Consider the following 23,007-nt stretch of genomic DNA (forward strand, 5'->3'; position numbering starts at 1 on the left):
TGTTCATATTTTCTATTTTTTCCTGATTCAGTCTTGGCAGGTTGTGCATTTCTAAGAATTTGTCCATTTCTTCCAGGTTGTCCATTTTATTGGCATAGAGTTGCTTGTAGTAATCTCTCATGATCTTTCATATTTCTGCAGTGTCAGTTGTTACTTCCCCTTTTTCATTTCTAATTCTATTGATTTGAGTCTTCTCCCTTTTTTTCTTGATGAGTCTGGCTAATGGTTTATCAATTTTGTTTATCTTCTCAAAGAACCAGCTTTTAGTTTTATTGATCTTTGCTATTGTTTCCTTCATTTCTTTTTCATTTATTTCTGATCTGATTTTTATGATTTCTTTCCTTCTGCTAACTTTGGGATGTTTTTGTTCTTCTTTCTCTAATTGCTTTAGGTGCAAGGTTAGGTTGTTTATTCGAGATGTTTCCTGTTTCTTAAGGTGGGATTGTATTGCTATAAACTTCCCTCTTAGAACTGCTTTTGCTGCATCCCATAGGTTTTGGGTCGTCGTGTCTCCATTGTCATTTGTTTCTAGGTATTTTCTAATTTCCCCTTTGATTTCTTCAGTGATCACTTTGTTATTAAGTAGTGTATTGTTTAGCCTCCATGTGTTTGTATTTTTTACAGCTCTTTTCCTGTAATTGATATCTAGTCTCATAGCATTGTGGTTGGAAAAGATACTTGATACAATTTCAATTTTCTTAAGTTTACCAAGGCTTGATTTGTGACCCAAGATATGATCTATCCTGGAGAATGTTCCATGAGCACTTGAGAAAAATGTGTATTCTGTTGTTTTTGGATGGAATGTCCTATAAATATCAATTAAGTCCATCTTGTTTAATGTATCATTTAAAGCTTGTGTTTCCTTATTTATTTTCATTTTGGATGATCTGTCCATTGGTGAAAGTGGGGTGTTAATGTCCCCTACTATGAGTGTGTTACTGTCCATTTCTCCTTTTATGGCTGTTAGTATTTGCCTTATGTATTGAGGTGCTCCTATATTTGGTGTATAAATATTTACAATTGTTATATCTTCTTCTTGGATCGATCCCTTGATCATTATGTAGTGTCCTTCTTTGTCTCTTCTAGTAGTCTTTATTTTAAAGTCTATTTTGTCTGATATGAGAATTGCTACTCCAGCTTTCTTTTGGTTTCCATTTGCATGGAATATCTTTTTCCATCCCCTTACTTTCAGTCTGTATGTGTCTCTAGGTCTGAGGTGGGTCTCTTGTAGACAGCATATATATGGGTCTTGTTTTTGTATCCATTCAGCCAATCTGTGTCTTTTGGTGGGAGCATTTAGTCCATTTACATTTAAGGTAATTATCGATATGTATGTTCCTATTCCCATTTTCTTAATTGTTTTGGGTTCGTTATTGTAGGTCTTTTCCTTCTGTTGTGTTTCTTGCCTAGAGAAGTTCCTTTAGCATTTGTTGTAAAGCTGGTTTGGTGGTGCTGAACTCTCTCAGCTTTTGCTTGTCTGTAAACGTTTTAATTTCTCCATCAAATCTGAATGAGATCCTTGCTGGGTAGAGTAATCTTGGTTGCAGGTTTTTCTCCTTCATCACTTTAATTATGTCCTGCCACTCCCTTCTGGCTTGTAGAGTTTCTGCTGAGAGATCAGCTGTTATCCTGATGGGGATTCCCTTGTGTGTTATTTGTTGTTTTTGCCTTGCTGCTTTTAATATGATTTCTTTGTGTTTAATTTTTGACAGTTTGATTAATATGTGTCTTGGAGTATTTCTCCTTGGATTTATTCTGTATGGGACTCTCTGTGCCTCCTGGACTTGATTAACTATTTCCTTTCCCATATTAGGGAAGTTTTCAACTATAATCTCTTCCAATATTTTCTCAGTCCCTTTCTTTTTCTCTTCTTCTTCTGGAACCCCTGTAATTCGAATGTTGGTGCGTTTAATGTTGTCCCAGAGGTCTCTGAGACTGTCCTCTGTTCTTTTCATTCTTTTTTCTTTATTTTGCTCTGCAGCAGTTATTTCCACTATTTTATCTTCCACCTCACTTATCCGTTCTTCTGCCTCAGTTATTCTGCTATTGATCCCATCTAGAGTATTTTTTATTTCATGTATTGTGTTTTTAATCGATGCTTGATTCATCTTTAGTTCTTCTAGGTCCTTGTTAACTGTTTCTTGCATTTTGTCTATTCTATTTCCAAGATTTTGGATCTGGGAAATAGAATCTTGGATCATCTTTACCATCATTATTCTGAATTCTTTTTCAGGTAGACTGCCTATTACCTCTTCATTTGTTAGATCTGGTGGGTTTTTATCTTGCTCCTTCTCCTGCTGTGTGTTTTTCTGTCTTCTCATTTTGCTTATGTTACTGTGTTTGGGGTCTCCTTTTTGCAGGCTGCAGGTTCGTAGTTCCCGTTGTTTTTGGTGTCTGTCCCCAGTGGCTAAGGTTGGTTTAGTGGGTTGTGTAGGCTTCCTGGTGGAGGGGGCTAGTGCCTGTGTTCTGGTGGGTGAGGCTGGATCTTGTCTTTCTGGTGGGCAGGTCCACGTCTGGTGGTGTGTTTTGGGGTGTCTGTGGACTTTTTATGATTTTAGGCCACCTCTCTGCTAATGGGTGGCGTTGTGTTCCTGTCTTGCTAGTTGTTTGGCATAGGGTGTCTAGCACTGTAGCTTGCTGGTCGTTGAGTGAAGCTGGGTGCTGGTGTTGAGATGGAGATCTCTGGAAGATTTTCGCCGTTTGATATTATGTGGAGCTGGGAGGTCTCTTGTGGACCAGTGTCCTGAAGTTGGCTCTCCCACCTCAGAGGCACAGCACTGACTCCTGGCTCCTCAATTTGGGATGATTTGTTGTCAATTCATGTATTCCACAGATGCAGGGTACATCAAGTTGATTGTGGAGCTTTAATCCGCTGCTTCTGAGGCTGCTGGGAGAGGTTTCCCTTTCTCTTCTTTGTTCTCACAGCTCCTGGGTCTCAGCTTTGGATTTGGCCCCGCCTCTGCGTGTAGGTCGCCGGAGGGCGTCTGTTCTTCGCTCAGACAGGACAGGGTTAAAGGAGCAGCCTCTTCGGGGACTCTGGCTCACTCAGGCCGGGCGGGAGGGAGGGGCACGGAGTGCGGGGCGAGCCTGCAGCGGCAGAGGTCGGCGTGACGTTGCACCAGCCCGAGGCGCGCCGTGCGTTCTCCCAGGGAAGCCGCCCCTGGATCCCGGGACCCCGGCAGTGGCGGGCTGCACAGGCTCCCGGAAGGGCGGTGTGGGCAGTGACCTGCGCTCGCCCACAGGCTTCTTGGCGGCGGCAGCAGCAGCCCCAGCGTCCCACGCCCGTCACTGGGCTCCGCGCTTTCAGTCGCGACTCGCGCCCGTCTGTGGAGCCCCTTTAAGCAGCGCTCTTAATCCCCTCTCCTCGCGCACCAGGAAACCAAGAGGGAAGAAAAAGTCTCTTGCCTCTTCGGCAGCTCCAGAGTTTTCCCGAACTCCCTCCCGGCTAGCTGTGGCTCATTAGCCCCCTTCACGCTGAGTTCTCGCCGCCAGCCCTAGTCCTCTCCCTGCGCTCTGACCGAAGCCCGAGCCTCAGCTTCCAGCGCTGCGCACCCCGGCGGGCGAGCAGACAAGCCTCTCGGGCTGGTGAGTGCCGCTCGGCACCGATTCTCTGTGTGGGGATCTCTCCGCTTTGCCCTACCCAGGTACGTGGGGAGTTTCTTGCCTTTTGGGAGGTCTGGGGTCTTCTGCCAGCGTTCAGTAGGTGTTCTGTAGGAGTTGTTCCACGTGTAGCTGTATCTCTGGTGTATCCGTGGGGAGGACGGTCTCAACCTACTTAACTTAATTGACATCTATAGAACACTCAACAGTGACAGAATATGCATTCCTTTTCAAGTGTACAGCGAATATTTACCAAGATAGATAATATTTGGGTCATAAAACAAGTCTCAGAAAAGTTTCATGGCCATGTGTTTTGTTATCCCCTTTTCCTGAACATCTCCTGCAGTCCAATAAGATTTTCGTTCTTCTTAAAACCCATTTAATAAATATGAACACAACTAATGCACAGCCAGGTTGCCATCTTTGCCCATTGAAAATAGGCCCTACCCTGTTTTTGCCAAGGGAACAGGCTCAAGTCATTGACATTTCTTAAACCAGCAGAAGAGGTTTCCTGTTGGAGGTTAGATTTCCATTCTGCCTGCAGGAAAAATGCAGCCACACTTCCAGTCAAGAGCATGAGCATCCAAACTGGAACATGAAGCAGAGGCCTCCACTGGAAAGAATAGTCAGAAGTCATCACAATGTTTGGATTTCAGACTTTCATCAGTAAAAATTTTTAAGCTTTTGCCCATAATATATGTATATTTATACATTATGTGCAAGCACTAGTTTATACATTATAAAACATATTAAAATGCATTTCAAAAATAAAGATAGAATAAACATTAATTTTAAAATAATCTATTTTATTAATGGTGCCAAAAGTAATGTTTTGAAAGCAATGTGAATGAATATCCTTCACTATTAAAAAGAAAAGTCTCAGTTTAACCCATGGTGATATATGATTGTGATTATTTGCTTTAGTTTATTTAAAATTTATTGAAATAAATTTTACTTTATTTCAATAATTATTCCAATGATTTTCATAGCTAAAAATATTACTGAGGAAAAAACCCATAAATACAAATGGCAGGGATGCATATTGACTGTGCTTACTAAACAATAGCTTCCACTCAAAATGTTGTGTCTTTGTTTTGTTTTTGCAAAACTTTGCTGTTTCAAAAAATTCTTGCAGTAAATTTCTATCTCCCAGATGTAAATCAGTTTTTTCTGCAAATTAATTGGAAAAGGTGTTTCATTTAAATTTTTTCTAACAAAAGGGTTAAAAATCTTTCAAAATTTCATTTGGAAGGTTCTGTGAAATTTTTAAAAAATGTAGATGGGTTTTTTATGTAACTCTATTTTCAGCAAAAGAAATAATGAGGGAAATAATTTCAAATATCCATTACAAATGTTCTCTTCATAGCTCAGTTTTCTTTCATAAAACAATTACTTTTGCATTCATTGTAAAGATGTCACCTTTACCTGTAAAGGACAGTTTACACAGGTTTGTTTTAGATTATTTGCATTATATCAACAACCTCTCTGTGTCACAAAAGGGAAGCAAAATTGGAATACTTTTTTCCTTTCTAGAGACAAAAAAATCTGTAAGTTGTGTTAAACTTCTGAAACTCTGTGTGCTTTGTCACATGATAAAAAGTAAATCTCTCTGTGGAACAAAGGATTTTCATAATCATTACACATCTCATTACATCTATTGTAAAGATAGCTTTTTATTTAAAGGATTCATTGAAAAAGAAAAAACTTAACCCAATGAATGAGACTGAGGCACTTTGTACATTTTTGGCTTCATTTCTTTGTTGCAGTGGCTGGTCCATGAATGATGCAGTGACTGAATTACAGATGTCTGGCTATTTCTGTGACCTTCTTCCAGAATTCTTTTTAGAATCCCAAAGTGGCCACTGTATCAGAGGTTAGCTTATACAGCAGTTTTTTGTCCCATAGATTATGATGATAGAAAAATAAGTCACTTACTATCCATAAAATATCTTCTGCAGTATATCTGTCCTTGGCTCACAAATTGTAGTTTTACGTGTATTTTATCATTGGAAGAGAATCTAGCAAATACCATAAGCTGAGAATAGTAGAAACATCAGTAGTTTGACCCAGCTGTCTAACAACTGCTTAACTGGTTCTAATACTTGTTTTTTAAGATCTTTATGTTTCTCTGTATCTTTAAACAGCATTTGCTAACAGTGGAATGGATGTTGATTTATCATTATATTGATTTATTTACATTGTTTTGGTCATTTTTGCCACAGCAGAATATGGAGATTCTCATGCTTTGATAATATGCATGAAACCCCAAAAGGATATACTTAAAGATTTATCATTATGGTTAATGAATATTTATCAATTACTAGGTTGAGTATTGCATTGCTAAAAAATTGTAGAGATATGTTACATGTTAGGGAAGTTTGAACTATTAGTGTTTACTTCAGTCAACTGTAACTTTACAAGAATCTTTTTAAAGCACTCCTCTACCATGTGAGGGTTAGCTGAGTTTAAACTAGGCACGATCTGTAAATACATTTGTCTGAGCACTCACTACTGGACAGGAGAGAGCACAACTGGCATGCTCATCCCTTAACACTGCTGCTCTTTGAACTGTCTTCTGGGTGGAGCGAGGTCTCTGTGCCACCAATAACATATTATTCTAGAAATAAAACTAAACACAAGTATCCCCCGCTTTTTGAAATTTTGCTTTACTCCACTTTGCTTTCACGAAAATCCCACAGTTGTACCTACTGTCATTAACTGAAAGAAATCCGAAGAGAATTTTCACTTTAAAGAGAAGAGGCGAAAAGCGAAAATAGCACTAAGCGTTGGTTTTGCAGGAGCACCTCGTACCCCAAGCAGCAAGAATGGTTGTCTCCTTCCCCGGGAACTACACTCAGCATCTCAGCATCAAACCGCCATAGCTTGGAACTAGGTCTGTGAGCATCTGTGCTTCATCTTGATTTATTTTGTGCATCCGTTAGCAAGATGTGTCCTAAGGCAATTGCTTCTTTGCTTTACGACAATTCGGCTTACATAGGTTTCATAGGAATGCTCTATTTTCAGATATTGGGGGAAGCTTGTTTAAATAAAAGTCCTAATAATTTCTTTTCGTACTTTAAGGTACATTTTGTGTACCACATGGCTGTGTATGCATCACTTTTGAGACCATTTTTACAGAGCAATCTGTGTGTGAGTTAAGACCAGAGTAAAAAGCCAGGATTCCTGGCCTTTGAAATGAATGACTGCGCCTTCAATGTTAAAGCACAGAGAAATGGTGCACTCTGACAAGTAAGAAAAATATTGAGATAATGAAGGGCAATTTGTGTATCTGTAGTAAACAATGGATTATAAAAACTTCTAGAAGCTACCTGGTTTTCACTTAGCTTCATTCATTTATTTCTGAGATAACTGAGTTGAAACTTTAGGGGAAGAGAATTTAGGAAAAGTTGGGAAAACTGCTGAGCTGTTTATATATTACCTGTACTGGGAAAATTATTTAATTAAAGAAGCTATTTGCACACCAATAATTAAAAAGCAGTACTGCTTTAAAATGTCAAACTACTCCTCCTAAGAGAATATTAACATTGCTTCGATAAGAGTCTAATAAGCATAAAATAATAATGAAATGGATTGGGAGGAGGAACAGTGTCCTGTTTTATATTTACTAAAAGGTTGAGGTCTTTGAGGAATTTTATCAAACACAATATTCAGCTTCATCTCGCTGACTGCGAGATGTATATCAGAAGGTCGATACAATTTAAAAATGATGGACATATACCAAAAATATCTTGAACTGTAAGAATCTGCATACAAAGATACACCTCATGTGCTTCAACTGCTTGTCACTGAATTACAGTTTGATTTAATTAATATTAAGTGATATCTGTTTTGAAATAGAGAGAGCAAAACATGAGAAAGCCAGTATGTGGCCCTCTTTAGCTCCCATGTAATAAACATTTGGGTCAAATAATCCAAGGCAGCTGCAGATCATCCTTCTCCATTAGGAAGTTAAATTGTGAACTATGACATTGTGGTGGATGGAGACCAAAAATTTGTATTCTAACATCATTGCACTCCTAAGACTCTAAATAATGCTTTTAAAAGAGTAGTTTTTTTTTTAAAGGAGGAGACAATTTTGTCTGAAATACTGTGACAGACAGATTGATTTTCTCGTCCTGTATCAGACTCTTCTGATGCCACCGTCCATGGTTGCAATGCCATTTCCCCCCGTACATCATTATCCATGCTATTTTTTACTGGGTTTTCAGTTTCACCATAGTGAATCTAAATGTGGAATTTTGTTTTTAATTCTGCTTGGGACTTGATGGGTACTTCGGTCTTACAATATAAAAAAAATATATCTTTTTGGACATTGTTTATCCCCCATTTTCTCTGTTACTTTCTCTGGAATGTTAACTAGATGTATGTTGGAACTTCTTTTTCTATTCTCCTTGTCTGTTAACTTCTTTTTAATATTTTCTATCTCTTTATCATTCTGTGCTGCATTCAAAAAAATTTATTCTAAGTAATTTCTACCAGTCTGTCTTCCAATTCACTAATTCTTGCTGTATCTAGTAAGCTATTTAGCCTAAGTATGAGTTGTTCTTCTTAATTTTGATTTTCATATTTTTATTTCAAGAATACTTAACTAAACCCTGTCTGTTGTTTTCCATATTATCTTATTCTTGCCATAGATCTCTGTTATTGTTGTTATCTATTTGACCACTTTAAGCATACTTATTTTAATATCTCTTCCATATTTTTCTGTTATTTGTTGTTTCTGTGTTATGAATTCTCCAGTTTATTACATTTGTGACTATGCTTTCTGGCAATTTGTTTCTTCACTTTTTTTAGTAAGTTCGACTTGTGAATGCATCTTTTAAGAAATCATTCCCATGGAAGTCCTGCATGCTTTCATGTGAAGATACTTCTATGGGATTGTTTTATGGTTGACTCTGCCTGTGCTCTAAGAGTTTTGCCAGTACTGAATTAGTCCTGTGTTAATTTCTCAAATTGGAATTTCCTAGCTTTACACATTGAAGGACTGGGTTTCATATCTCTCTGTTCTCTTTTCCTACCCACTGTCTGTAGTAGTTGGCCTCTATGCCATATCCCTAGTACAGTGGCAGAGTTTTTGTAATCCATTTTTCAAGGATGGGTCAACTCTTCTTGGTTCATGATTTTATGTAAAGAGCTCAGAAACAGCACTTGACGTTAGGACCATGGCTGTAATTCCTGTATCCACATTCAGCCCTTTAGGCATATACCTGGTTCTGATACCCACATGGAGAAAAGGAGAAAAGTAGTGCTTACTTATTGCTCTGGTTTTGAGTTCTTTATTTCTAGCATTGAAAGTTTCCTTAAATTTGAAGGAAGGGTCATAACGTGAATACATTTTATTAATAGTTTACATAGTTCATAATTGCGTGATAAATGATGCTATTAGAAAATGTGTTAATAGAAAAGTATTCAAGAAACATAACTCCATTGCACTTCAAAACATCTTGACACGAAACACTTTATGACCCTTCTTTATCATCTTAAGATGACAACAAAGATATTGCAAATAAGGGTCTGAAATCTTAGCCTCACTGTTTCTTGTCTTCTTATAGCTTACGAGCTAATTTCCTGGCTCCTTCACCTCTTCCTCAAATAATCCATTCTGAGTAAATACTATGATATCTTATGGTATCTGATTTTGTGTGTGTGTGTGTGTGTTTGTGTGTGTGTGTGTGTGTGTAGGTGGTCATCATTTCCTGAAGAAACACATTCATTTTTTAATATCTTATTTTCTTCCTAAACAGAATGTAGATATGATTTTTGTTGGTGTGCTCCTGGTTCTTGAGGAAGAAACATAGTAGAATGGTGAGAACTTGAGGACCTGAGTTTCCTTGCCTCTGATTTATGAATCATAAAATCATGAACAAGATATTTAATCCCTACAGCCTCACTGCCCTTATCTATATAAAAGAGGTAATACCTCACAGAATTGTGATAAAACTGAATGAGTTTGTGCATGTGAATAACTTAGCACAAAGTCGATAACCCTTGTGATTATATGATCATGTTTCAATTCCACAAAGCCAGAAGATTTTGAGCAATGGAAGCATTCATAGAATGAGCCACTCTTCTTCCAGAGGAGTATCTTTTGTTCCACTGACAACCACAAAATCACTTTTCAGAGATTTTTCCCTAGCACTTATCTTTGAATCTGTGCTTCACAATCATCCAGCCTCCACTCCAAATTATAGAGTTAAACCCAGCCCCAATGGAATTATAACTCCTGTGTCATAATTGCTCAGCACTTTGATTGGTGGAAGGATCTTCTCTCCAATTCAATACTCAGCTCTACAGACTGATGTTTCTAGGGTTGGCTCTAAGCAAATTTAGTAAAACAAAGTTCAATAGAAATAGTGACCCTTTATTTATAACTCAGTATGTACTAACCACATGGTTTTATTCAATATTTCTCAATAATATTATGATGTAGGATTTTTAAGTCCAATTTTACTTATAAAACTGTGGTTAAGTGAGTTTGAGTTAGGTACCCAGCGTCACATAAACTGTTCAGATCAAAATCAGATGTCAGACCTACATCTCACTGATGCCAAAGCCATGGCAGTTCACACTGGGCCAGTCTGTTTCCTCTCATTTGTGGCCTCCTTCTTTCTGATGGTAAATAAGATACTGAATACTCTTGAGCTTCTGTGTCCTCATTTTTAGATGAATATAAAGGGCCAACCACTCTAGTTTTAAGGCTATGGTGAAAGTCAATATAGATGGAAATCTCTTATAGGAAATATGGTTGAAGCTCTTCAACCTAAAATCTATTAATGCAAAGAGAGGAGAACAATGGTTTTTAAATGTCCATTTTACATATTTGGTGACATTGCATACAGTTAACAACAGATTTGAGAAATACATTAACTCTCCCGTTCATAATTGCCATCTTATTCTAAGCACTTTGATAGAAAAAGGCAGGTTAATAATTGCTGGCCAATTTGCTGGCTCTTAAAACAGGTGGCTGCATAATAGGCTCATGTAGCCTCAGAAAAGGGCCAGCTCCCTGTCAAAAGCAGTAGGCTCACTTTACTTCAAGTAATAATGGAACTGAATGTGCTCAGTTAAATTGATACCAAGTGCAGAGAGCCTGGCGATTTTCTTTGTTTGGAATGAGTGAGACTTTGCTCAGTACTATGAATCGAATGCAATGCAACATGAAGCAGAATGCTGTCATCTCAATTGCTGTTTATGAGCTCTGTGTTTTCAATAGCCAAATAAACTCCAAATCTTACTTTCCCAACTAACTTTTCATTAAAGCCATTACACACTATTTTTACTGTATTTTCCTAAGCCACACGAGGCTTTTGTTTACCTGTATGGAACACAAAGAAGAGCAGAAGGAGAAATGAATACTGTGCAATAATCTTGATTTCTGAGAGAGGCATAGTGTTCCATAAGTGTCCCAGGCCCAGTTTGGCTAGGGTATCAGCCAAGTCATAAGAGGCTAGGATTAAGATGGGCTATACTATCTGAGGCAACCTGCCAAGGAGAGAAGCAGAATTCAGACCAAAATTTCTTAGGCAGAGCTGAGAAACGAACCCCAGTGAGACCAATTACAGACACCAGGTCTAAATTGCCAGAGGTGGGATCAGACACAGAGGTGGGGCTCCACAGATCATGGAGCCAAGAGTTGAGGATCAAATGGGGATGCACTGAGATTAAGGGTAGGTCAGAAACATAAGGTCCAGGGCAATTTTCAAGAATACCCTTGGAACATTCATATATATCAACATGCCTCAGTCTGTGCATGCATATGAAATGTCAGTCTGGCTGAAAGAGAATCGGAATGCATGTATTGTTCATTCTCCTTTATAATAGCTGTATACAAGCAGCTGCTTATAAGATGTAGCTGAAAGAACATGTGGTATGAGGTGTCATCTTTCTTTAAGAAACCTTCCAGCACAACATAGCAACTCATCCTTTCCCCCTCCCACTGAGATCTTACAGCATAGTGTTAGATACGGCACGGTTCCTCAAAAAGCATCCCCTGATGGACTAAAATACATATTCAGGTTAAGTAAAGCCCCTTGAAATAGGTTTAGCAGCAAAATATACATATATTTAGAATATGTAACTTAAAGGCAGTGTACTACAACATACAATGTTTATATATTTAACCCTCAAAGATTAATTTCTAATGGTAAGTCACTGGAGAGGGTCTAGAAGAATTGACTGATTGCAACACACCTTCTAAATTCCTAGTCTGCAGCTAACGCTGTTACTGTAGTAGTTAGGAAGACTGAAAATCAAGTGAATTTGGTCCTATCGATCTACCACACACTTGTTCTACTCTAATATATTGTCAAGGTTGATTCTTTAATGTGGAGAGCACCCTTGGAGAGAGAAGATATTGGTAAAATAAATCATGAATGTAAAAAAAAAATCATTTGAAAGGTGACCCAAGTGGTTTCTTCGTAAATGGAAAGTAAATTTTGACCAGCCACTCTTTTCAGAAAAGCAGGCGGAATGGTAGTTCTTGAGCTTCATAATACTCTAAATTTGTGAAGGAATAGTTAATTATTACAATTTATTATATTTTGTATCTGGGCCATTAATGAGCAATTATGCTTCCTTGGACACTGTGAGTTTTTCTTTTATGCCTTTCCATTCATTTGTAAATATTGACTCATCCCACTCTAAGCTACAGAAACTAAAAACATCAACATGTTGACAAGATACTTTTTAGTGATGACTGTGGGTAGTCTGGATTTTCTCTTTTATCCTGTTTGGATTTCTCCAATTCTTTTTTTTTCTTTTTATTGGGGTGTAGTTGTTTGTTGTTTTAGTTTTTACTGTCCAGCGAAGTGAAGCAGAGTTCCCTGTGCTATACAGCAGGTTCTCATTAGTTATCTATTTTATACATATTAGTGTATATATGTTATCCCAATCCCCCAATTCATCCCACCCCCCTTTTCACCCCTTAGTGTCCATACATTTGTTCTCTACATCTGTGTCTCTATTTCTGGATTTCTCCAATTCTTTTAAGTGGACAAACATTACCATTATAACAAGAAAAAAGTAGATACTATAAAAATATTTGCCATTTGTAGCAACATGGATGGACTTGGAGGGCATTACACTAAGTGAAACGTCAGACAGAGAAAGACAAATACTGTATGATATCACTTATATGTGGAATCGAAAAAATACAACCAACTAGTGAATATAACAAAAAAGAAGCAGACTTACAGATATAGAGAACAAACTAGTGGGTACCAGTGGGGAGAGAAGTGGGAGGGGCAATATGGGGAGGGGGAGTGGGAGGCACACACTATTGGGTGTAAGACAGGCTCAAGGATGTTTTGTACAACATGAGGACTAGTGCCAATATTTTGTAATAACTGGAAATGAAAAGTAACCCCTAAAAACTGTATAAAAATATTTTTAAAATAAAACAAATAAATTGAACTTAAAAAAAACAAAAACAAATAATAGGAATAAAAAATATTACTTTGCAAGGGAAATGAGAAATAATTTAGAGTCTAGAGTAAAGTATCAGATAATCTTTCTCAGGCTATGATAACAACCTCAAAATCTCAGTGGCTTAATAAAAAGAAGTTTGTTTTTTTTTTTTCTCATGTAAGGGAAACCGGGTAACTCTCTGGCATCACTATTACTCACATGTATCAATGTAGTATTTCAGCTTGCTTTACTCTTACAGCATCTTCATATTGACAGTTGCTTCTATGATTGCCAAGATAGAGGAAAATTGGAGAATTATATTTTAAATAATTCTACCTGTAAATGCACACATCACTTCTCTTAACATTTCACTGGCCAAATCAAGGAGATGGGGAAATACAATCCTTGCGTGGGTCTAGAAAGAGAGGGAAACTGGAAATGGGGAGAGGCACTAATTTCTACACAGACTGCTCTTCTCATCACCAAACGTTAGGCTCATTGTCTTTGCTGCATGTCAAACATGCCCACTCTTTCCCAAAGTTGACTAATTCAAAGACCCCCCCAAAATATCATTGACCTGAAAATTCAGGATCTTTTGGTGATGCTGTTTCTCCATTTGGCATGATGTGCAGTAGTCTTTATATCATGTCCAGATGTGGCAGCTCTTGATGTTCTGCTTCATACAGACATACAGTGGTGGAATAGGGACAGTAATTACGACAAGCATTTTCAATCTTAAAGAGGAAGAATGGGGGACTTACAGAAGTTCCTAGGCCATAGTAACATGGATCACCCTGAGAAGACATTTCAACAGCCCCCTATCCTGAGGACTTAGACAATTCTGCTCCCTAGGAAGCCTTCCTCAATCCATTCTTTCTTTTTTTTTTGTCATCCCTGGCTGTGCCCTCTGAGACGTTCTTTATTTTATTCTTCTTGGCTGTATCTATAAGGCCAGCAAGAGATACTGAAGAAGAATTTTGTCCTGGGTTTTAACTACTTCACTGCCTGGGCAAGTCACATTTGTGCTCCCCAATTCAAGGCATGGGAATGTGCAGTCTTTTCCTGCATCTAAAAGAGAATTAGAAATGTGAATGAGAAGTACTCATTCTACCACAGATGATACTATATTTCATTAGAGAGGATTTTTATTTATGTCTGCGGCTCACATGGGTGCAAGAAACCTGGGGTCACTTCTGAAACAGATTTTCTGGGCTATACAGATGAGGTGGTAATAGGGCTGCCATCTTTTTTTTTTGAATAAATTTATTTATTTACTTTTGGCTGTGTTGGGTCTTTGTTGCTGTGCGCGGGCTTTCTCTAGTTGTGGTGAGCGGGGGCTACTCTTCGCTGCGGTGCACGGGCCTCTCACTGCAGTGGCCTCTCCTGTTGAGGAGCACAGGCTCTAAGGCACAAGGGCTTCAGTAGTTGTGGCTCGCGGGCTCTAGAGCGCAGGCTCATTAGTTGTGACACATGGGCCTAGTTGCTCCGTGGCATGTGGGATCTTCCTGGACCAGGGCTTGAACCTGTGTCCCCTGCATTAACAGACGGACTCCCAACCACTGTGCCACCAGGGAAGCCCTCTGGCTGCCGTCTTTTTGACAGTTGGTTAATTAATTCTACTTCGCCCTTAATCCTCAGATGCAACTCTTTGGTTTTCCAAAGCAATATAGGGGATGTTTTCCAACGCCCTTATCTTCAGTGGGTCTTTGACTTCAATTTTTATCTCCCTCACCATTTGAGCTGTCGAAAGCACTTCTCAGCTATCTCTCCAGAATTGGCAAGTGCCACATGTGCAAAAGTAGACCAGATGTTACTACGTGTCTCTGGAGTCCATTTTCTACCACATCTTGCTCTGGAATATAGCCCATATTTTGCTAGTTTCCTAATGCTTTCAAGCCAATGGTTTTTATATTTTTTCCATGTTTTCTTGTTATTCTCAGAGACTGCAAGATGCAGAAGCCACTTTGACCAACTCTTTGCCCCCCCCCCCCATTTTTTCTATTTGATTGATGAGAGTCATTATTTGAGTGAACAGCTTTTAAATTTGTTTTCAGGGATGTTAGATGAAGGTTATAATGCACACTATGTTAGAATCTAGTTGTGATTTCTTAGGCATTGTAATTTGAATATAGGCAGCTGTCACCGAGTAGATGGTAGTGGTCCTTAACATAGTATAAGGCTGTGATTCATCTCTTTTCTAACGTTAAACCATGAGGACCAAGCAGATGTGGACATGAGGCAGGGAGACAGCACTGGGAAAGTCATGCCAAATAAGAACATCTAAGTAGGGACTAAGGAAAGAATCTCAAGATAGGCCTGGGCTTAGAATTTTATTAGTCCCAGTGGAGTTAGGGCTTTGAGATCAAGGAACTACCTAGGAGAAGAATGTCTTCCACTCCTAAGATCAAAGATAGAACCTCACCATCTTTTTTTTTTTTTTAAGTCTTAGTTTATTAACTCTCTCATGAAAAATCTGCACAGTCACCAAAGATACAGTCACTGCAGCGTCTTTATTCCTTCTGCTGCCCAATGTCCAGCTCACTGCTAGACACTTCATTTCTTTTTGCCAGCACCAACAGTGTCCTTTGCAGTCCCCCTGACTTTCTTCATTCTGTTCTTGCATTCCTTTCGCTGTTTTCTTGAGGTATTTTTCTTCTCGTACAGGCCGTGTCTTGCAAGCCCGTGTTTGGGCTCCTCCTTCTTCACATAATGCAAGGAATCGTAAATCATGCCAAAGCCAGTTGTCTTGCCACCACCAAAATGGGTTCTGAATCCAAACACAAAGATGACATCTGGTGTGGTCTGGTACATTTTGGCTAGTTTTTCCCGAATTTCTGTCTTAGGTCCTGTTGCCTTCCCAGGATGAAGGACATGGATGATCATTTGTTTCCGCTGAAGTATTCGGTTGGTCATGAACTTCCTGGTCCAGACAGTTACCGTGTTGTTCATGATGGCAGTTCATCTTCAAGCAGCCAGGAAGGAAAAGAGGACTGTTTTCCACCGGCCAGTCATATCAATGCTCATGGAAGGAACTCAGGAGGCCAAAGCTGGAAAGTGAATTGTCCAGATAAGCTTGGCCCTCTTAACAATTTTCTCCTTGAGAATGAGTTTTATTATAAATATTCCATAGAAACTCTTCTCCCCTGCTGCATCATCTTGTAGATTATGTTGCCTATTGTTTCACTTTTTTCCCCCATTCTTATTTTCTCCCTTCTCTCTTGAACTTGATGCTTCATATGCATACTTGCCAGGCCCAGTCTCACACAGGACTTGCACTTTGGCTACCCACTGTACCATACTGACCAGCCCCACTCATTACTATATCTAATCCTGGCCCCAGGAACACAAGTTTCAGATGGGTGCCTCTTCCCCCGTGCTCATCCCAGAAGGAACATCAGATATAATTCAGATCTCATCCATCAGAGCCAGAGTGGGTTAGAAGACTGGGAATCTAAAAAGTAATACTGAGCAACATGGAAGTGTAGGCTGTGGAATTAATGTGGAAAAGAGGCTCAGGATATCAGCTGAGAGAAAGTGCTTGATGTCACACCAAAGGCTGCTAGGCCAGGCCTAAAACCATTGTCTTACTTTTCTGTACAGATGACTCTACTTCCTCTTTTCTGCCATGCCAGAGGGAGAAGGTATACTTTATAAAAATTAGAAGCTGTAGAATTGAGAGTCCTAGCCACAGCGTTGCCAGATAAAATATAGATAACCAGTAAAATTTGAATTTTAGGTAAACAACAAATAATTTTTTAGTATAAGTATGTCGTATGCAATAACGGGGCTATACTTAGAGTAAAAAAACATCTAATTGTTTACCTGCAATTCAAATTAAACTGGGTATCTTGTATTTTTATTTGCTGCATCTGGCACCATTTCTAAGTCTTGGGGAAAAGCTACTGGATTGGATGAACTCAATAGTGTGAACATTTGAGAGACATTTTTTAGATTAGAGAGATTATGTGTTGTTCAAAACATGGAAGAGTTTCAATTTGGCTGGAGCTCAGTTTGAGCTGGAGGAAGTATAGTTATAAGACATGTCATGATGAGAAGGGGCAAAATTCTATTGCAATTTCATCCATACTAAAGATTTAAATGCTGTAATTACTCAAAAATTTACATTGATAAGTGACAGATTAATTAAGAGTTAAAGGGAAGCAAGCAGTATTCAAGAATGAATAGAAATGACTGAATAAGGATTGATCACTTATCAATAGAGTCTTTGTTGCTTAAGTGTGATTTAAGATTATGGATCCATGTGTGTTTAAGCTGAAATGGTCCAGTTGCTATAAGAATATTATTATACCTTTATTATGTCACTTTTCAGGACTTTGTTTAGAATATGACTACATTATTTTGAATTATGGTTGTCAGGAATACCAAGATACTTCTTACATTTGGTTAATGCAGTACTCACTCAGAAAACTCAAATTTATAATTTGGAGCAGCTAAGTAAATGTGTAATATGGTAAAAGATGTCATAAACATAAATGGGTATTATTGAAGTACCTCTGAGATATTATTATCTGAAATTTTAAAAAGCTAGGTAAGAGAAACATAGATTTCATAGAACGTTTCTTAACAGCCTATTTCACTCTAGAACTGCCCTGGCATCTGTTCAACTTCTTGCCAGCTGCCCCCTGAGGCCTGTGCCTGTCTCAGAGCACTTTTTCATCAAGGCTTGCATAAGGTTAGTTGTGCTCCAAGCGTTTTTCAAATTTGGTAAAAGTGAACCATTTGTAGAGGCGAAATTCTTTGGTTCCACATTAAAGTATATTATTTTAGTGAAAATGTTTCTTAAACATACTCAGATGTGAACTGATATATTAAAAACAGCACACAAGTTAAACTTATAAACAAACTTTTAAAATAATATTTTTAAAATTAGCGGCATTAATTTAATGTCGTAGATTATATTGATTTGATGACACTGCTATATCTCTGCTTGAAAGATAATGTGGTGAAGACGCTAAGACACGAGTCCTTAAAATGTTACTCTACTCTGGGAGGTATACTAACTCATTTTCTCATCCAGTTTTCTCTTTTCAAATCACCTCAAAATTTCTACTTGTTTAGGGAATTGTAATTGCATTTATTCTTCACGTGGCACAAATCGAACATTATGTATTATGTCCAGTTCTGTTTTTTTTTAGGTCCTCCTCTTAGTAGCCCACAATTAAAGCAGTACTCTTTGGTAGCAACATGAAAACAAACTGAACATCAAAATCACATGAGTAACACCTAGCATAAGGTGGTCATACAAACAATCCACTATATTCATATGCAAACATTTCATATATATTCATTAAAATAAAGACTCTATATAGATCTGTTTAGCAAAGGTGTTGCAATTAAAAAATTACTCAGTTAGCTCAAAGATAATTAAAATCATTCAATTCCTTAAATAGTCTGTCAATTAAATGCATAAACTGAGAACAATCTTTATGCACAACACAGATGAAAATGTCACCTGTATTTTTGCATCTGTGGGACTCCTACAGTAGATAGCAGTTGCCCCCTGAAACACTCCATTTTCCACTCTTGATTCCAAACCCTCAGAAACTTGCCTCAGCATTCAGCTCACCTGATTTTTCTGTCTTCATCTCCAAGCTCATTATGATGTAGATTAACTTCATTTCTTGTTTTATGTTGCCTTTTCAGGGCTTCACTCATTACCAAGATCCTGTACTTAAAGGAGGACTGTTCAAGTGCTAAAGAAGGGAAGCCAGAGGGGCAAAATAGGAAATATTCAGGTATTAGTACTTTTTACTTCTGTTGAACACATCTCTTGAGTTTTATTAATTTTACTTATTTATTTTTGCTGTGTTGGATCTTCGTTTCTGTGTGAGGGCTATCTCTAGTTGTGGCAAGCGGGGGCCACTCTTCATCGCGGTGCACGGGCCTCTCACTGTCGTGGCCTCTCTTGTTATGGAGCACAGGCTCCAGATGCACAGGCTCAGTAGTTGTGGCTCAGGGGCCTAGTTGCTCCGTGGCATGTGGGATCTTCCCAGATCAGGGCTCGAACCCGTGTCCCCTGCATTAGCAGGCAGATTCTCAACCAGTGCGCCACCAGGGAAGCCCAACATCTCTTGCGTTTTAAACCTACATCTCTATTTGGCCAGGTTTTCAAACTCATTGTATCCAGTGAACTCATCATATACCCATAGATCTGTGCAGATTCTAAATTCCTTGAGAGTCTCAAACAAGATAGGTGAGAGGTAGCCCCAACTCGAGCTGTGTCTCTTGATCTCAAATTGTCTGCACTCTGCTCCTATTCCTGGCCCCAATCTCATTTCTGCCTCCAAGAAAGAGTTGGGGTTCACTGGACTGATGGAAAAAAAACAAGGGCTGTTAAAGTTGGACTTTCAACAGATCAAAATTAATAAGAGCAGAAGAATGAAAAGCTGATAGGAAGTGAAGATAATAATAGTTTATTTGTGTACCATGAAATGGTTGTATTTTCCCAAGTCTCCGCTTTTAACAGTATTCTATCCATCTCATGGTCCAACCTCTGGCATTCCTGGGGATCACTCTGTAAGCAATAATCACAGCTTTGCCTTCCATATCAACTTGAGCTTCTTACCTTGTTTCTGAATGCAGTTTGCTTTACTTTTCTCTTTTGTGTTGAGCCCGTGGGAACTCTCTTTTTTTTCCCCCTAAATGTGCTCGGCTCAAGAAAGCAATACTACTTTTCCCAGTTCTCAAATCCCTAGACCCCACTGGCTGCTCTGGGAAAGCCCCAGTCTACCATACACCTGTCTTAGCCCTTGAGATATTAGCCCTGTTCAGAGATTCCATGGTCCCTGATTCTGGCTTGCCTGGATTAGGTAAGTAAACCCATCATCTATCTCTTCCACATCTTCAAAGTCATGATTCCATATCTATTTTTAGTCTTGGTTAATGATGTTAACACACACTTAGTCCAACAAGTTAAAGACTTTGAGCTTTTCCTTTTCTTTCCCTAGCAGTCCACATTTAAAGCCATTTTTTTCTGTTTGCTGTTAGAACAAATCTCCTAAAAGAAGTTGCCTATGCTCATTATCTCTATTTATTTATTATTATTTTTATTGAAGTATAATTGATTTACATTTCATTAGTTTCAGGTGTACAATATAGTGATTTAAAATTTTTATAGATTATACTCCATTTCAAGTTTTTATAAAATACTGGGTATAGTCTGTGTGCTGTACAATATATCCTTGTAGTTTATTTATTTTATACATTGTAGTTTGTGCCTCTTAAACCCCTGTCCTTATCTTGCCCCTGTCACCTTCCCTCTCCTCACTGGTAACCACTAGTTTGTTCTCTATATACGTGAGTCTGTTTCTCTTTTTTTTCTATTCATTTGTTTTATTTTTTAGAGTCTACGTACAAGTGATAACATACTGTATTAGTCTTTCTCTGTCTGGCTCCTTTCACCAAGCATAATACCCTCTAGATCTATGCATATTGTTGCAAATGGCAGAATTTCATTCTTTTTTATGGCTGAGTAACAGTCCATGGTATATATACATATATACCACATCTTCTTTATCCATTCATCTGTTGATGGACATTTAGTTTGCTTCCATATCTTCACTATTGTAAATAATGCTACTATGAACATTGAAGTGCATGTATCTTTTCAAATTAGTGTTTTCATTTTCTTTGGATATATACCCAGGAGTGGAATTACTGGATCATAGGTAGTTCTATTTTTAGTTTTTTGAAGAACCTCCATACTGTTTTCCATAGTGGTTCTACCAATTTGCATTCCCACCAACAGTGTACTAGCATTCCCTTTTACTCACATCCTCACCAACATTTGTTATTGTTGTCTTTTTGATGATAACCATTATGAGAGGTGTGAGGTGATATCTCATTGTTTTTCATTTTCTAATGCCTTTAGATGATAGGTTAGGTTGTTTATTTGAAACTTTTCTTATTTCTTGAGGTAGGTCTGCATAGCTATAAACTTCCCTCTTAGGACTACTTTTGCTGCATCCAGTAGATTTTGGAAAGCTGTGTTTTTATTTTCATTTGTCTCAAAGTATTTTTTGATTTCTTCTTTGATTTCTTCATTGGCCCATTGGTTTTTGTTTTGTTTTTTTTTTAAACATCTTTATTGGAATATAATTGCTTTACAATGGTGTGTTAATTTCTGCTTTATAACAAAGTGAATCAGCTATACATATACATATATCCCCATATCTCCTCCCTCTTGCATCTCCCTCCATGTTTTTTAGTCTCCACATATTTGTTTTTCCCATTTTTCTTCCTGTAATTGATTTCTAGTTTCATACTGTTGTGATCAGAAAAAATGCTTGATATAATTTCTCTCCTCTTAAATTTGTTGAGACGTTTTGTGGCCTAGCAAGTGATCTATCCTAGAAAATGTTCCATGTACACTTGATAAGAATGTGTTTTCAGCTGTTTTTGATTGGAATGTCCTTTAGGTATTAAGCTCAACTGATCTAATGTGTCACTTAAGACTACTGTTTCCTATTAATTTTCTGTCTGGATGATCTGTCCATTGATGTAAGTGGGGTGTTAAAGTTCCCTACTATTATTTTATTATTGTCAATTTCTCCCTTTATGTCTGTTAATATTTGCTTTATATATTTATGGGCTTATAAGGAGCATATATATTGAGTGTTACATCCTCTTCTGGTATTGATCACTTTATCATTATATAATGCCATTCTTCGTCTTCTATTATAGCTCTGAAGTCTCTTGTAAGCAGCATATAGATGGGTCTTGTTTTTTATTATCCAATCAGCCACCCTATGTCTTTTGATTGAAACATTCAGTCCATTGACATTTAATGTGATTATTGAAAGGTATGCACTTATTGCCATTTTATTACTTGTTTTCTGGTTTTAAAGTCTGGCAGCCCAGGAAACTGACTCTAAGAATCACACTTGGTTGACTTAATCACAACTTTTCAGAAAAGTTTGTGTGACTGATTTATTATTTTTGTGAAATAAGGCTGTATGGCTAAAGTTAAACCCTCTCCTATTCATATTTTCCCATTGTGGTTTTCCTATGTGTTCTGCCACCACATGAACTTAACCCATTTAGAACAGAAAATTGTATTCTCACATGACAAAAATATTATGCTTTCAGTTGTCTCTGAGAGGATTATAATAGTGACTGAAGCAAATGTTGTTTAAATCATTTTTGTGCATAATGTTTTCCCCTGATAACCTCCTGAAAATAAGATATAGACAGTTCATGGTAATAGCTTGAGATGACAGTTTACCTTTAAACCCAATGGGTTATGTTTTATGTAACCAGATGAAATATTTAAAGCACAGCTGCAAATTCATCCTCCTGGGACACAAAATTGGTGACATTACAGAGGGTTAATCTGAACAGAATATGACACCAATTGTTATCTAATTCCAAAGATAGTTACAAGAAAGAATTAGATTCTAGAAGGAGAGTGTTAGGTTAAGGTAGGATTGACAATTTGACAAAAGATATATATCTACATTTTAACTACAAAACACTTCAGAGAGAAATTTAAAAACCTAGATAACTGGAAAGATATATCTACTGATGGATCAGAACACTCAATATTGTTAGGATAATTTTCCCCATTTTATGTATAGATTCAATGTATTACTAATGAAAATCCCAGCAGGCTTTTGATTTGTAACAAGCTGATTCTAATATTTATATGAGAATGTAAAGGATTTAGAATAGCTAAAACAACTTTAACAAAGAAGAAAAAAATTGGAATTCTTACAGTACACAATTTTAAGACTTATTATAAAGCTACAATAATCAAGATAGTAAAATATTAGCATAAAGAGAGGGTAAAATAGACCAATGGAATAAACTAGATTCCAGAAATAGATCCACACATATACCATTAATTGATTTTTACCAAACTTCTAGGAAGAGAAAAGATAATCTTTTCTACAAGTGGTGTTTTAACAATTGGATAGTCATTTGGAAAAATTAAGCTTGTTCTTTTCCTCATGTGATAATTTG

General features: G+C 37.7%; 1 protein-coding gene across 1 annotated transcript; it reads right to left on the reverse strand.

The window, feature by feature from the left end:
- Positions 1-15,452: 15,452 nt before the first annotated feature.
- Positions 15,453-15,989, reverse strand: LOC309795626 (small ribosomal subunit protein eS24-like). The gene has a single exon (XM_082608157.1). The coding sequence runs from the start codon at positions 15,973-15,975 to the stop codon at positions 15,580-15,582; it is 396 nt and encodes a 131-aa protein (XP_082464283.1). The 5' UTR covers positions 15,976-15,989; the 3' UTR covers positions 15,453-15,579.
- Between the last annotated feature and the right edge of the window lie 7,018 nt (positions 15,990-23,007).

Source organism: Mesoplodon mirus (genome assembly GCF_964341445.2).
Source record: "Mesoplodon mirus genome assembly, chromosome: 2".
Classification (NCBI taxonomy): domain Eukaryota; kingdom Metazoa; phylum Chordata; class Mammalia; order Artiodactyla; family Ziphiidae; genus Mesoplodon; species Mesoplodon mirus.

Bases quoted from the DNA above. Each gene is read 5' to 3' on its own strand.
- LOC309795626 (XM_082608157.1), bottom strand. From the start codon at position 15,975: ATGAACAACACGGTAACTGTCTGGACCAGGAAGTTCATGACCAACCGA.